Raw genomic sequence first — 16,259 nt, 5'->3', positions numbered from 1 at the left:
TGTCTGTGTGTTCCTGTGTCAGTGAGTGTGTTTGTCTGTGTGTGTCAGTGAGTGTGTGTGTCTGTCAGTGTGTGTGTGTGTGTCAGTAAGTCTGTGTGTGTGTGTGAGTTTGTCTGTGTGTCTGTCAGTGAGTGTGTGTGTATGTGTCACTGAGTGTGTGTGTGTCGGTCAGTGTTGCAATGGCTGTGGCTGGACAGTGGAGGACCTGGAGGTGCACGGAGGCACGCAACGCCATATCACATTCCAACGTGACGTTGACGTGCTCCGCCTTCACAAGGTTTCAAAAAGTAGCGGAAGGATCCACTTTGGCACGGGGTGAGGACGGCGCCATTTGGTGTATACCAGAGGCCTGACTCCGGAGTCACATACTGGCAGTGGCAATGTGAGTGGAGTCTGCTTGTTGGCTAGAGGGAGGTGCTGGGAATTAGTAGAGTGGGCTACTGGGATTTGAAATATGGGGGGAACTGTGATTTAATAGAGGGGGGGGGACTGGGATTTAGTAGAGGGAGTGCTGTGGTTTAGTAGAGGGGGATGCTGTATTTTTTTATACTGTACTTTTCCTTTCTTTTTTTTTTTAACTTAAACCTTGTTTATTTGACCCGTGGTAGACTTTGAGTTTGACATGCTTGTTCTACCCTGTCCTGTGGGAAAACAATTACCAACACTGTATAGGATAAAATCTGTGGTTTGCATGTATTTTTTTTTATTTCACTATACTTTAACTCTATTATGTTTCCTTGTTTATTGATGGGGCAGGAGTCTTCTCAATAATGCTGGTATCATATATCTCTTTTGCTTTTTTTTATTTACCACTTCCTGACTAGTAAGATATTGTTGTGACTAGATAAGTTACTGACATCTCCCAAGACGGTGTGTATATGTAAATATGTGCATGCATACATGAACGTAGCATATTTAACAACTGCAGGTACTTCAGCAACCTGAGAGTGTTTGTCACATAGTTTCTGGTTCATGGTCACTTTAGTATAACTTTGCTTTGCACTCAAATAGTTTGACAAATGTAACTCAACACAAAATTGGTATACTAGAACTTTTATTGTACAAAATGTAAAAAAAAATTAATAAAAATGTAAACCTGAAGTGGTGATGATGAAGGCCCGAACAGGGCTGGACTATGGAAAAAATTTCACCCAGGCATTTTTTAATCACAGCGTCCCAGTGCGTAGGGGGCGTGGCCTGAGAGCGGGGTGTTTTGTCATCACCAGTGACAAGCTTGACCCCTCTCGAAGTAAGCATGTTGATTCAAAGTCCTTCCAGGGCAGACCATGCGCAGAGCCATGCTGAAGAGCTCTCACGTGAGAAAAAGACTCTTTATTTGTTCTACGCAGTGTAAGCAAATGTAATTACCCGCTTGCTCTGTGTTTGCTTGTAACATATATCTGGTGTCTTCATAAGAGAACAAAAGGGCCAATAGAGCTTATTGTACATGTGTATGGAGGCTGCATGTGGGATTGCATGTATGTAAAGTGCAGTGATTGTGGTGTATGGTTTTGTGTAAATAGGTTGTATTTGTGGTGTAATATGTGTGGCTAGGGGCTGTAGAGCAGGCCCGGACTGGCCATCGGGCACACCGGGCAAATGCCCGGTGGGCCGCGGTGGCCAGGGGCCGAGGCCGGCAGGGGAAGGTCCCATGATCTCCCCTGCCGGTCTATGCAGGGCCGGCACTATTCGAGCGCCGGCCCCGCTGTGTGCCATGGCGGGCCGGTGAGGAGATCAGAGATCTCCCTCACCGGCCCACTTAAAAAGACCTGCTGCTGGGGAGGAAGGGAGAGGACCCAGCGGAGCTCTATTTACCCCCCTTAGTTACCCCCCTTAGTTTTATTTACCCCCCTTAGTTTTTTATTTGTTTGTTTACCCCCCCTTAGTTTTTTATTTTATTTACCCCCCTTAGTTTTATTATTTGTTTATTTACCCCCTAGTTTTTTTTAATTTTATTTACCCCCCATAGTTTTATTATTTGTTTATTTACCCCCCTAGTTTTTTTTATTTGTTTATTTACCCCCCAGTTTTTTTTTTGTTTATTTACCCCCTTAGTTTTATTATTTGTTTATTTACCCCCCCCTTAGTTGTATTATTTGTTTATTTACCCCCCCTTAGTTTAATTATTTGTTTATTTACCCGCCCCCCCCCACCCCCCGGCTTTATTATTTGTTTATTTACACCCCTTAGTTTTTTATTTGTTTATTTACCCACACAACATTTACACACAGTACTCTCACACACATCACACTCAGCACTCTCACACACATCACTCACACACAGCACACTCACACACCACATCACTCACACTCAGCACTCTCACACTCAGTACTCTCACACTCAGCACTCTCACACACAACACTATCACACTCAGCACTCACAACACTATCACACTCAGCACTCACACACATCACACTCAGCACTCACACACATCACACTTAGCACTCACACACATCACACTTAGCACTCTCACACATCACACTCAGCACTCTCACACATCACACTCAGCACTCTCACACATCACACTTAGCACTCACACACATCACACATAGCACTCTCACACATCACACTCAGCACTCTCACACATCACACTCAGCACTCACACACATCATACAGAGCACTATCACACTCAGCACTCACACACAACACTCTCACACACATCACACAAAACACTCTCACACACATCATACACAGCACCCACACACACATCATACACTGCACCCACACACACACATCACACAGCACTCTCACACACAGCACTCTCACACACAGCACCCTCACACACAGCACCCTCACACACACATCACACCTCACACACATCACACCTCACACACACATACTGCACCCCTCACATACACACACAACCCCCCTCCCCCGATACACTGCATCACACACATATACAATACTCCAAACATATTTATATAATATAGCACCCCTCACACACACAGCACCCCTCACACACATACTGCACCCCTAAACACATTACATTCCAGACACACACTACATCCTTTACCCAACTCTGGATCATCTACACACATACACACACTAGATCCCTATATACACTCTGAATCCGTTATATACGCACACTCACTAGATCTCCTATACACACTCTGGGTCCTTCAAACACACACTAGACTCCTATACATATATATATATATATATATATATATATATACACACACACACTCTGGATCCACCTATACACACACCAGATTCCTTGTAAGCAAACACATACTACATACCTAAACACACACTCTCTACAAACACTACATCACCTATACACACACACACTATAGCCTGTATGCACACACTTGCTACATTCCCCTATACACACATTCTCTACAGTCCCTAGCCACATATGCATTACATTACACCACAAACACAACATGACTAAAACCGACCTTAATACACAATACCACACCACAATCAGCTCACTCTACACACACGTAATACCACAAGCAGGCTCCAAACACATGCACAATACTCTTTCCTGGCATTTTTGTCTCCTGGTATCCATTTATAGAGGCACCAGAGACAAGTTGCAAGGAAACACAGTGCAAGCATGTTATTAAATTTGCTTGCGCTGTGCAGAACAAATGCAGGGCTTTTTTCTCATGCTAGAGCTCTTTAGCAGAGTTCTGCGTATGGTCTGCCCTGGAAGAGCATTGAACCAACATGCTCACTTTGAGAGGGGGCGTGTCTGTCATTAGTGATGACAAAACACACACCCTCTCTGCCCCGCCCCCTTCTTAGTGGGCCGCTGTGATTAAAAAATGCCCGGGCCGAATTTTCTTCCCAGTCCGGCCCTGCTGTAGAGAGTGTGTGTATAGGGGGTACAGTGTGCGTATAGAGGATGCAGAGATTGTTTGCATAGGGGCTTTAGTGTATGTTTGTGTTGGTGACATTGTTTGTGTATGGGTTGGAGAGAGTGTGTGTTTAGAGAATATAGCGTTTGTGTTCAGGGGATCTACTGTGTGCATACGGGATCCAGAATGTTTATAAGGGATGTAGTGTGTGTGTGTAGGTGGTGCAGTGTGTGTATAAGGGATGTAATGTCTATAGGAGATCTAATATGTGTTAGGAGTGTTGTGTGTGTGTGTCAGAGCACTCACCTGTGACTCCCTCGCCGCATCTCTTCTCGCGGCTGACACGATCCCTGACACTCTCACACATCACACTCAGCACTCACACACATCACACTTAGCACTCACACACATCACACTTAGCACTCTCACACATCACACTCAGCACTCTCACACATCACACTCAGCACTCACACACATCATACAGAGCACTATCACACTCAGCACTCACACACAACACTCTCACACACATCACACAAAACACTCTCACACACATCATACACAGCACCCACACACACATCATACACTGCACCCACACACACACATCACACAGCACTCTCACACACAGCACTCTCACACACAGCACCCTCACACACAGCACCCTCACACACAGCACCCTCACACACACATCACACCTCACACACATCACACCTCACACACACATACTGCACCCCTCACATACACACACAACCCCCCTCCCCCGATACACTGCATCACACACATATACAATACTCCAAACATATTTATATAATATAGCACCCCTCACACACACAGCACCCCTCACACACATACTGCACCCCTAAACACATTACATTCCAGACACACACTACATCCTTTACCCAACTCTGGATCATCTACACACATACACACACTAGATCCCTATATACACTCTGAATCCGTTATATACGCACACTCACTAGATCTCCTATACACATTCTGGGTCCTTCAAACACACACTAGACTCCTATACATATACAGGGAGTGCAGAATTATTAGGCAAGTTGTAATTTTGAGGATTAATTTTATTATTGAACAACAACCATGTTCTCAATGAACCCAAAAAACTCATTAATATCAAAGCTGAATATTTTTGGAAGTAGTTTTTAGTTTGTTTTTAGTTATAGCTATTTTAGGGGGATATCTGTGTGTGCAGGTGACTATTACTGTTCATAATTATTAGGCAACTTAACAAAAAACAAATATATACCCATTTCAATTATTTATTTTTACCAGTGAAACCAATATAACATCTTAACATTCACAAATATACATTTCTGACATTCAAAAACATAACAAAAACAAATCAGTGACCAATATAGCCACCTTTCTTTGCAAGGACACTCAAAAGCCTGCCATCCATGGATTCTGTCAGTGTTTTGATCTGTTCACCATCAACATTGCGTGCAGCAGCAACCACAGCCTCCCAGACACTGTTCAGAGAGGTGTACTGTTTTCCCTCCTTGTAAATCTCACATTTGATGATGGACCACAGGTTCTCAATGGGGTTCAGATCAGGTGAACAAGGAGGCCATGTCATTAGATTTTCTTCTTTTATACCCTTTCTTGCCAGCCACGCTGTGGAGTACTTGGACGCGTGTGATGGAGCATTGTCCTGCATGAAAATCATGTTTTTCTTGAAGGATGCAGACTTCTTCCTGTACCACTGCTTGAAGAAGGTGTCTTCCAGAAACTGGGAGTTGAGCTTGACTCCATCCTCAACCCGAAAAGGCCCCACAAGCTCATCTTTGATGATACCAGCCCAAACCAGTACTCCACCTCCACCTTGCTGGCGCCTGAGTCAGACTTGAGCTCTCTGCCCTTTACAAATCCATCCATCTGGCCCATCAAGACTCACTCTCATTTCATCAGTCCATAAAACCTTAGAAAAATCAGTCTTGAGATATTTCTTGGCCCAGTCTTGACGTTTCAGCTTGTGTGTCTTGTTCAGTGGTGGTCGTCTTTCAGCCTTTCTTACCTTGGCCATGTCTCTGAGTATTGCACACCTTGTGCTTTCGGGCACTCCAGTGATGTTGCAGCTCTGAAATATGGCCAAACTGGTGGCAAGTGGCATCTTGGCAGCTGCACGCTTGACTTTTCTCAGTTCATGGGCAGTTATTTTGCGCCTTGGTTTCTCCACACGCTTCTTGCGACCCTGTTGACTATTTTGAATGAAACGCTTGATTGTTCGATGATCACGCTTCAGAAGCTTTGCAATTTTAAGAGTGCTGCATCCCTCTGCAAGATATCTCACTATTTTTAACTTTTCTGAGCCTGTCAAGTTCTTCTTTTGACCCATTTTGCCAAAGGAAAGGAGGTTGCCTAATAATTATGCACACCTGATATAGGGTGTTGATGTCATTAGACCATACCCCTTCTCATTACAGAGATGCACATCACCTAATATGCTTAATTGGTAGTAGGCTTTCGAGCCTATACAGCTTGGAGTAAGACAACATGCATAAAGAGGATGATGTGGTCAAAATACTAATTTGCCTAATAATTCTGCACGCAGTGTATATATATATATATATATATATATATATATATATATATATACACACACACACTCTGGATCCACCTATACACACACCAGATTCCTTGTAAGCAAACACATACTACATACCTAAACACACACTCTCTACAAACACTACATCACCTATACACACACACACTATAGCCTGTATGCACACACTTGCTACATTCCCCTATACACACATTCTCTACAGTCCCTAGCCACATATGCATTACATTACACCACAAACACAACATGACTAAAACCGACCTTATTACACAATACCACACCACAATCAGCTCACTCTACACACACGTAATACCACAAGCAGGCTCCAAACACATGCACAATACTCTTTCCTGGCATTTTTTGTCTCCTGGTATCCATTTATAGAGACACCAGAGACAAGTTGCAAGGAAACACAGTGCAAGCATGTTATTAAATTTGCTTGCGCTGTGCAGAACAAATGCAGGGCTTTTTTCTCATGCTAGAGCTCTTTAGCAGAGTTCTGCGTATGGTCTGCCCTGGAAGAGCATTGAACCAACATGCTCACTTTGAGAGGGGGCGTGTCTGTCATTAGTGATGACAAAACACACACCCTCTCTGCCCCGCCCCCTTCTTAGTGGGCCGCTGTGATTAAAAAATGCCCGGGCCGAATTTTCTTCCCTGTCCGGCCCTGCTGTAGAGAGTGTGTGTATAGGGGGTACAGTGTGCGTATAGAGGATGCAGAGATTGTTTGCATAGGGGCTTTAGTGTATGTTTGTGTTGGTGACATTGTTTGTGTATGGGTTGGAGAGAGTGTGTGTTTAGAGAATATAGCGTTTGTGTTCAGGGGATCTACTGTGTGCATACGGGATCCAGAATGTTTATAAGGGATGTAGTGTGTGTGTGTAGGTGGTGCAGTGTGTGTATAAGGGATGTAATGTCTATAGGAGATCTAATATGTGTTAGGAGTGTTGTGTGTGTGTGTCAGAGCACTCACCTGTGACTCCCTCGCCGCATCTCTTCTCGCGGCTGACACGATCCCTCCTCAGCGCACACCCGACCCTCTGACATGTTTACCACCGAGGGAGGAAAGCAGACATCTGAATCTTGAATTACAGTGGCACCGTGGCTCTTCGCATCTCGCCATGGCCCACAATCACTCCACAGTCCAGGCTGTCACGGGTGTGCGTACACCTAGTCAACCTCTTAAAGGGGAGAGAACCTAATAGGCAAATACCCATTAACTAATGAGAGAGGAGTAAATCTCTCTCCTATAAAACCTCATCCCAACATGTCTCCAGTGCTCAGTTAAATTGTGCTCGCTATGGTGTTAACTTCAATACGTCTAAACCTGCCATGTCTGATTTATCTGGTATTTGACCCTCCGCTAGTCTAATCATCCGTGAACCTGTGCTATCCTGTCCTGCCCACTGGCTTTCCCAGACTACGAGTTTCTTTATTCCTGCGGTACCTCACTTTGGCTCATTCCTGCTACCTGGGCTCCTTCTGTCAAATATGTAACAGAGTACATAACAGTGTGAGAGGTGCTGTTTGTGTGAGGGATGCTGTGTGTGTAGGGGTGCAGGACATTGGGGTTGCAGTGTGTGTGATTAGTTCAGTGTGTGTAGGGTTGTAATGTGTGAGGGGTGTAGCATTGTACAGCGCTATGGAATTTGCTGGCGCTATATAAATAATAAAATAATAATAATAATATTGTGTGTGTTGGGGGAGGGGGAGAGGGATAAGAGAACAAATATATTTGTTAAATAAGAAAAAACAAAAAAATATATATTACAGCTCCTTTCTTACCTCTTGCCACGAAGGTGGGATATTGCAAACCCTATGGTCCTGTGATGGTGAGTGACTTTGGCCTGCAGCTCATCTGGAAGCAGGCTAGAGTTCAGCCTCTCGGTCACTCCGCTCCGCAACTAAGTACCAGGTGGCCAGTGAGGGAGATCTTTGATCCCGTCACCAGCCTTTGAAGGCAGACAACAAGGCTGTCTCAGCATGGGCGGCGCGGTCCATCGAGCATTTGCACAGTCTGCCCAATGGCCAGTCTGGGTACAAAAAGGCATAGAGACATCACAGCGCCCATGTAAACACACCTAACTTATATGGAACATATTGGGATTTAGTCACACTGTGTGATCATTTTATGCTGTGTTGACTTATACAAAATATATCCACATATAAAATGATATCATTACAATGGAACCTGTTAAGGGGTGGGATATATTAGGCAGCAGTCATTTTTTTGAATTTTATGTGTTGGAAGCAGAAAAAAATGTGCAAGCAAAAAGATCTGAGTGACTTTGACAAGAGCCAAATAATGATGGCTAGGCAACTGGGACAAAGAATCTTCAAATTAGCAAGTCTTGTGGGGTCTTCCCAGTATGCAGTGGTTAGTACCTACCAGAAGTATTGCAAGGAAGGACAACTCGTAATACACTGTCAGAATCATGGGTGCCCAAGGCTCATTGATGCGCATGGGGAGCGAAGGCAAACTCAGGGCCGATCACACAGAAAAGCTACTGTAGTTCAAATTTGTGAAAAAAAGGTCAGGACGATATAGTGGCCCAATATGCAAAATTCAGAAACACACAAAAAAAACCACTAAAATAGATATAGTATATTACCGGACCTTAGAATGGTCAGATTTAACATACAAAGAATAGTCAGTAACAAGCTGAGGTCAGGGACACAGACATATATAAGAACAAATAGACAAAACCAAGGATACTACAATTAGGGATAGTCAGGAACAAGGCAAGATCAAAAAACAGATAAACAAGAACACACTCTCTAAAAGCCAGCAAGTGGAAACCACAACTGAATATAGGCACATTAGGTTTTACATAACATGAAAACATTTCTAAATGGTTGTGATGGGCTCTTTGACCCCGAAACTTGCGTGCGCGTTGATGACGTGATGATGCACGTATGCTTACGTCAATTATGACGTGATCAGGGCGGGGCTATATAACACCATGGAACTTCGTCCTTAATGTTGATGGACTAGTTGGGCACTGCAGCAGCAGTATGATGGGCTGCATGCTGTTTAACTAAAAGTCTCCCTCCTTTCCATAAGATCACACCGATTGGGATTGGGAACGCGGCAGCAGAATGGGTGCCGAACGGGTGCTGTGACAAAAACTTAATGTTGGCCATGATAGAAAGGTGTCAGAACACAAAGTGCATCACAGTTTGCTGCGTATTGGGGCCGACCATTTAGAGTGCCTGTAATGGCCCCTATCCAGCACTGAAAGCTTCAATGGGGATGTGAGCATTAGAAGTGGATCATAGATCATAGAGAAATGGAACATGGAATGGTGTTTAACATAAAGATGTGTTTGTATGTAGTGTTGACATTTCAATGCAGGAGTGTGTATGCATGTAGTGTTGAAGTTTGGATGTAGAGGTTTATTTGTGTGTAATGTTGGAGTTTGAATGCTGAGATATATGCACATATATGCATACACTGCCACACACACACTGTGATACACAAATACAAACAGAGATACACAACTTGACACACGTGCAGATACTCAGACACACAAGTACACACTGATACACATGCAGATACAGACACTGACAGACATACTGACACATACAATACTGACACACACAGATACATACACGGATAGACATACTGACACACACAGAAATACATATATTGACAGACATACTGACACAGTGGCGTACTAAGGGGGGTGGTCCGCCCCGGGTGTTACTCACTAGGGGGGTTCCCGGGGCAGACTGTGTCGGATCCTGGGTCACTGACTGAGGACCCGACACCAGGAGGGGGCCCGGAGGCTTGCTCGATATGCCGCCGGGTGTGATGCCCCTCCTGTGCCCATCGCAGACACCGGTCTGCAGCTCCGCAATGTGCAGAGCTGCAGACCATGTGTCTCGCAAGCTCTGATCAATCAATCGGAGCTGCAGACCGGATATTATGGCCACCAGACCACCAGGGAGCCCACCGGACCACCAGTGAATTAAGGTATAAAACAAATACAAAAATACTAAATGCCTTTAATCAGGCTGATAACAGTGTTAATGCTGTGATCAGCACTGAAAGGGTTAAACAAATTTGATTTGTAAAACGTTTAAAAACTTTTCACACAGTAACTATCAAAGATCTCTCTGTCTCTCTCAGATCAAAGTGAGGTTAAGGAGAGGGGCAGAGGGAATGTGTCAGACAATATTACAAATCATTGGCTGACACATTGTAACAGTGATCGCAGTGCCTGGCTGTCACTGCGATAACATGCTGCAAATCACGGTCATTGGTCACAGGGGACTGCCTGGATTGACAGACAGATCCACCAACCGCAATCTGCAGTGGACACATGGTGGCGCACACATGGGCTGCAAGGACGGCGAGGACGTTCTATGCCGCCCACCGGTGTTTAGGACCGCTCCTTAAGGGTGGCATAGAATGCCCGCCGGCTTTCAAGGGGTTAATTGAAGTTCTCACAGACAAACAGTTTTACAATACACTCAACATATGTAACATGATAGACACGATAGAGCACACATTTTTTTTTATTATGTTCTTAATAATATTAATAATTTTTTTTTCTGTTATTTCTGTTAATTTCTTTGTTTAGAAATGTATATTTTTTTCAGAATATATTGTTGCAGATGATTAGTTTTTATTTAAATTATTATATTTTTTGTGTTGCTTTATTGTATGTCCTGTCGTTCTATGGGTTATTTAAATTTACAATGACCCTGTTATGTGAAACAAACAAATATCATCTAAATTAGCCTGATTAACCTGAACAGTAATTTGAAATTCAAATGAAGTGATCTATAATTATCTCTTGTGTAGATAACTGATGTAAAGCAACCTGAAACTGGAAATCAGACAGAGAATTTCATGGATATAGACGAGGCTGATCCCGTTGAGATGGAAAGAAAGCTTCTATTTTTAAACTTAGATTTTCAGCAGCTGGCTGTCAATGAAAATAAGATAAATGCTGAAATTCGGAAAAGGGTCTGGAAACGGAATAAAGGTTACAATGCTGGAATGAGAAGTGAAGTCAGGAGGCTCCAGTCATTCTTCTCATACAGACACCTATCCACATGGTGTCCGAAGAAGATGGCCGGAGCTGGATTTTATTTCACTGGTGAGGAACATAGTATCCAGTGCTTCTGCTGTGGCCTTATTATTTGCACAACGAGCATGGAGACATTTCCATATGAAAAGCACATCAAATACAATCCAAGTTGTGCGTTTATACAAGGTAAAGACACTGGTAACATTCCTAAATATGAGGTCCGTGTTCAGCAGCCAGAGATCAATCAGATAGATATACAAAATTTCATGACGGAGGAGTCAAGGTTACTGTCCTTTGCCCGTTGGCCTTTCTATTCTAAGATTCGACCTGCTGATCTGGCCAGGGCAGGATTTGTCTTTACAGGTGAGGGCACAATTGTGCTATTCTATTTCTTTATCAAGTTTTTTTATTTATTTTTATTTTTGTATATTGAATGTCACTTAGTTGCTATAACAAAAAATTTATGAGACCAAATTAAATCATTCTCAAGATTAAGCAATCTTTCTTTGTTGAATAATAATTTTACTGACTGGAATTGTATTTTGTAGGCAAAAGGTCGGCAACCTACAGTACGCGTGCCATGCATGGCATGTTGGGTGCCTTTTCATGCCACGCGAGGCTATCTGACTTAAATGGGCCAGATGGGCAGATCAAAAGATTTCTTCAGCTGGCCCCGAGTGCCCAAGCGCCTGGAGAGCAAAGGAGCTTGTGGTCTGCACCACCAGGGGTACAGACACCAGAGCTAACCCTTCCTTGCATTCCAATAATTCCTGGACAGTCAAAGCATTGCAGCAGGTTACCAGTGCAAATCTTTAGCTCACAGGAAAAGTGCCATAGTGGAGTCAGAGGGGTTAACGTACTGCACCTACTTAAGGTACAGACTTAGGTACAGACTGTGAGCAACAACCAGCAGATCACTATGAAACAATGATTCAAGCCCCCTTCCCTGCAAAAGGTAGGGAAGAGGAAGGGGGGCATAAAACTATTTTCTAATATCTTTTTCATGGCATATAGGAGGGATTTTACTTTCAGGTGGCCTAGTTGCCTGTATAAAAAAAATATTCAAATTGTTTAACAAGACCCTCCCCATCAATACCGTCACTGGGCCCCTAAACGTATGCTTGTGTGGGACAGGAGCCTCTTTGGAGTTCTTTTTTGGTGAAGTGCACTAGCTGCAGGGCCGCCACCAGAAATTTTGGGGCCCCTGACAAAGCACAAGGTCTGGGCCACCCCCTCCCCCCAATGAATGCAGTATGTGTGTTAGTGTAGTGGATGAAGAGTGTGTGTTAGTGCAGTGAGTGTTAGTGCAGTGAATGCAGTGTGTGTGTGTGTCAGTGTAGTGAATGCAGTGTGTGTTAGTGCAATGAATGCAGTGTGTGTTAGTGCAGTGAGTGTCAGTGCAGTGAATGCAGTGTGTGTGTCAATGTAGTGAATGCAGAGTGTGTCAGTGTAATGAATGCAGTGTGTGTTAGTGCAGTGAATGCAGCGTGTGTTAGTGCAGTGAATGCAGTGTGTGTTAGTGCAGTGAGTGTTAGTGCAGTGAATGCAGTGTGTGTGTCAGTGTAGTGAATGCAGTGTGTGTGTCAGTGTAGTGAATGCAGAGTGTGTGTCAGTGTAGTGAATGCAGTGTGTATGTTAGTGCAGTGGATGCAGTGTGTGTGTTAGTGCAGTGGATGCAGTGTGTGTGTGTGTTAGTGCAGTGTGTGTCAGTGTAGTGAATGCAGAGTGTGTGTCAGTGTAATGAATGCAGAGTGTGTGTCAGTGCAGTGAATGCATAGTGTGTGTCAGTGTAGTGAATGCAGTGTGTGTTAGTGTAGTGAATGCAGTGTGTGTGTCAGTGTAGTGAATGCAGTGTGTGTGTCAGTGCAATTAATGCAGTGTGTGTGTTAGTGCAGTGGATGCAGTGTGTGTGTTAGTGCAGTGGATGCAGTGTGTGTGTTAGTGCAGTGTGTGTCAGTGTAGTGAATGCAGTGTGTGTGTGTCAGTGTAGTGAATGCAGTGTGTATGTTAGTGCAGTGGATGCAGTGTGTGTGTTAGTGCAGTGGATGCAGTGTGTGTGTGTTAGTGCAGTGTGTCAGTGTAGTGAATGCAGAGTGTGTGTGTCAGTGCAGTGAATGCAGTGTGTGTTAGTGCAGTGGATGCAGTGTGTGTGTGTGTGTTAGTGCAGTGTGTGTCAGTGTAGTGAATGCAGTGTGTGTTAGTGCAGTGGATGCAGTGTGTGTTAGTGCAGTGGATGCAGTATGTGTGTTAGTGCAGTGGATGCAGTGTGTGTGAGTGTAATGAATGCAGTGAATGCAGTGTGTGAGTGTAATGAATGCAGTGTGTGTGTAATGAATGCAGTGTGTGTATGTGTTTAGTAGTGTATGCATGTAAATTTAGTACTAGTAATGTAAATGTATTTTTGTTATTCCCCCCTACCTGTTTCTTACCTGGTTCAGGGAGGGGGGGAAGATCCTTTGATCCCTGGTGGTCCGGTGCCATTGTAGGGCCCCCCGGCTCCCTATACTTGCAGAGGGGGCCCAGCGGACTGCAGGAACACTTCCCAGCATTTCCTGCTCTCACTCCCGCGAGATGTGTGCGCGCCGCGCGGAGCGTTGCCATGGCAACGCTCTAACGGCCGCACGTCTCGCGGGAGTTAAAGACAGGGAAATGCTGGAAAGTGTTCCTGCAGTCCGCTGGGCCCCCTCTGCAAGTATAGGGAGCCGGGGGGCCCGCGGCTGCACATATATATAGCGATGATCGCTATATATATGTGCAGAAAGTAATTGTGGGGCCCTGGACTGCCAAAGCAGTCCGGGCCCCCCAGGACCGCCGGGCCCGTGACAACCGTCACGGTTGTCACCCCCTGATGGCGGCCCTGACTAGCTGTTACTTCTGGAATTAGTCTGACAGTTCCCTGGGTTGAGAACTGAAAGGTAGCGATGTCTGTGTAGCTCCTTTTTATTTCAATTTGCACTAAGGAAGTCCAACGAGCATTGGAGGAGGCCCTGGGTGGCATGCCTATGATTCAGCAGACAAGGAGTCTGCACACATCAGTTGGAATGCATGTCTTCAGGGTATTGCTCCCATTCATATTGGTCAGAAGCCTTTTGCCAAGAGTCCACATCTGATTCACATTTTCACAAGTATCATGGAGGAAGTTGAGACGCTGCAGAAAAACCCAGAGAAAAAAACTTTCATGTTAAAGCATTTCAAACAAATCTCCAAATTGCAAGATTCTGAAAACTGGGACGAATTGCCAGAGGTAAATTTGCAGGTCAACATTCCTATTGGAGAAGTGGCTGGTTTCAAGGATTCCATGGACAAGTGAGCAGAGACTTCATGCAGGAGAACATTTCAAACAGCAGCCTTCCAAAATAAGGCCAGCATTGCTGGAGCATCAGTGGCTGGTTACAGTTTCTGGAAGATGGTATGTAGAAGGAACAGACAAAAAATTAAATCACCTGCTTAAAAACCATCAGAATAGCTAATGATTATTTATGTGACATGACAGAAGAAGTTGTGAAACTGTCAGCCTGGATCATGAGTTTACAATCAGTTGCCAGGCAGGTGATCTGGCTGAAATCCTGTACTGCAGATACAGCTTCTAAGGTAGCTGTATGTGAGCTTCCATTCAAAAAGCTGTTTAGTCCTCCACTATAAGAAATGATTGAGCAGATGTCCGGTACTAAAAAGGCTCTCCCTCAAGATAGGAGTAGTAGATGGAACACAAAGCACACAAAGATCATACTGATATAATGAATGGTTTTGCAGTTTCCTCAGACAGGCACAGGATGCTAGGCCTGGTGAGAAGCAATCTCAAGACAAAAGGAGGAAATTATGATGCCATAAAGAGAGTGGGAGGAAGACTTCATGCGTTCATTCAGCAATGGAAATGACCACTATAGTACAAGATAAGATTTCTGGAGGTTCCTTCTATACAATTCTTTTGTTCAACAAACTCCTCTCAAGTAAAGATAGATGCACTGCTAGACAAATCTTTGGTTCTTCTCTGAAGAGGTGTCATATAAAAAGTTCCAAAGAAAGTACATTTTCAAGGAGTCTATAAAAGACGTTTCATAGTAAACAAGACAACTCTTTATGTCTGGTCTCAGATTAAGAGAATGGGAATGCATGCATCCAATATCAAAGATTCCGAATGGAGAGGTTTTTAGGAATTACCCACATTCTACGCAAGGAGATTATATGGCCACCTTAGAATTAAAGGACGCCTATCATAAGGAAACACCTGAGATTTGCAATCAAGTCTGGAACAAGGGTTTTACACTTCCAGTTCAAAGCCAGTTCTGCCTTTCTACAGCTTTAAAAATCTTTACCAAACATCTAATTCCTCTGGCAGACGGACTTTGAGAAAAGGGTATCTCTGTTCTCCCTTATTTAGACAATTGGGTTCTAAAAGCCAACTTGAGTTTGCAACTGCAAAGAAAAATTCAAGTCACACTGCAAGCCTTGTAGGAATATGGATAGCTGGTAATCTGGGAAAAATCACAAAATTACCTCAACAACAATTGTGAATTAGGTCTAGAAGTAGACTCCATGTGTCTTTCCCTCAAGCTTTTATTTTAGAAGATAAGATCAGAAAAGAGGTGACCGGAGGGCGGTGCCTGACAGCCAACCGAGCAGGCACCACATGGCTGGAGCTCCTAAGATTAAGCCTGATATAACACTGATTATCCTGTAAAACTGTTTCAACTCTAGACTCACAAACTCCAGACTACTTGAGGAACACTCAGCTAAGTACCTGGATTGTGCTATCCTGGTCTTGGCAGTTGTAGACCGTGCTTGACTGTCTTGAGTCATACCGGAGATTCGTAGCAGAGGACGCGGCCGAGCCTC

The 16,259-nt window shown here is 44.1% G+C and overlaps 1 protein-coding gene across 2 annotated transcripts in view; it reads left to right on the top strand.

The window, feature by feature from the left end:
* Positions 1–16,259, top strand: part of LOC134610649 (baculoviral IAP repeat-containing protein 1-like) — an 87,968-nt gene that overhangs the window by 5,183 nt on the left and 66,526 nt on the right. For both annotated transcript variants that reach the window (XM_063453718.1, XM_063453719.1), the window contains exon 2: positions 11,195–11,786. In XM_063453718.1, coding sequence (XP_063309788.1) covers positions 11,195–11,786 — 592 coding nt within the window. The remainder of the gene's footprint in view (positions 1–11,194; positions 11,787–16,259) is intronic.

The sequence above is a fragment of the Pelobates fuscus genome, chromosome 5 (assembly GCF_036172605.1).
Source record: "Pelobates fuscus isolate aPelFus1 chromosome 5, aPelFus1.pri, whole genome shotgun sequence".
Taxonomy (NCBI): Eukaryota; Metazoa; Chordata; class Amphibia; order Anura; family Pelobatidae; genus Pelobates; species Pelobates fuscus.
The sequence above is the reverse complement of the archived record's forward strand: the minus strand, read 5'-3'. Positions and strand labels throughout refer to the sequence as shown.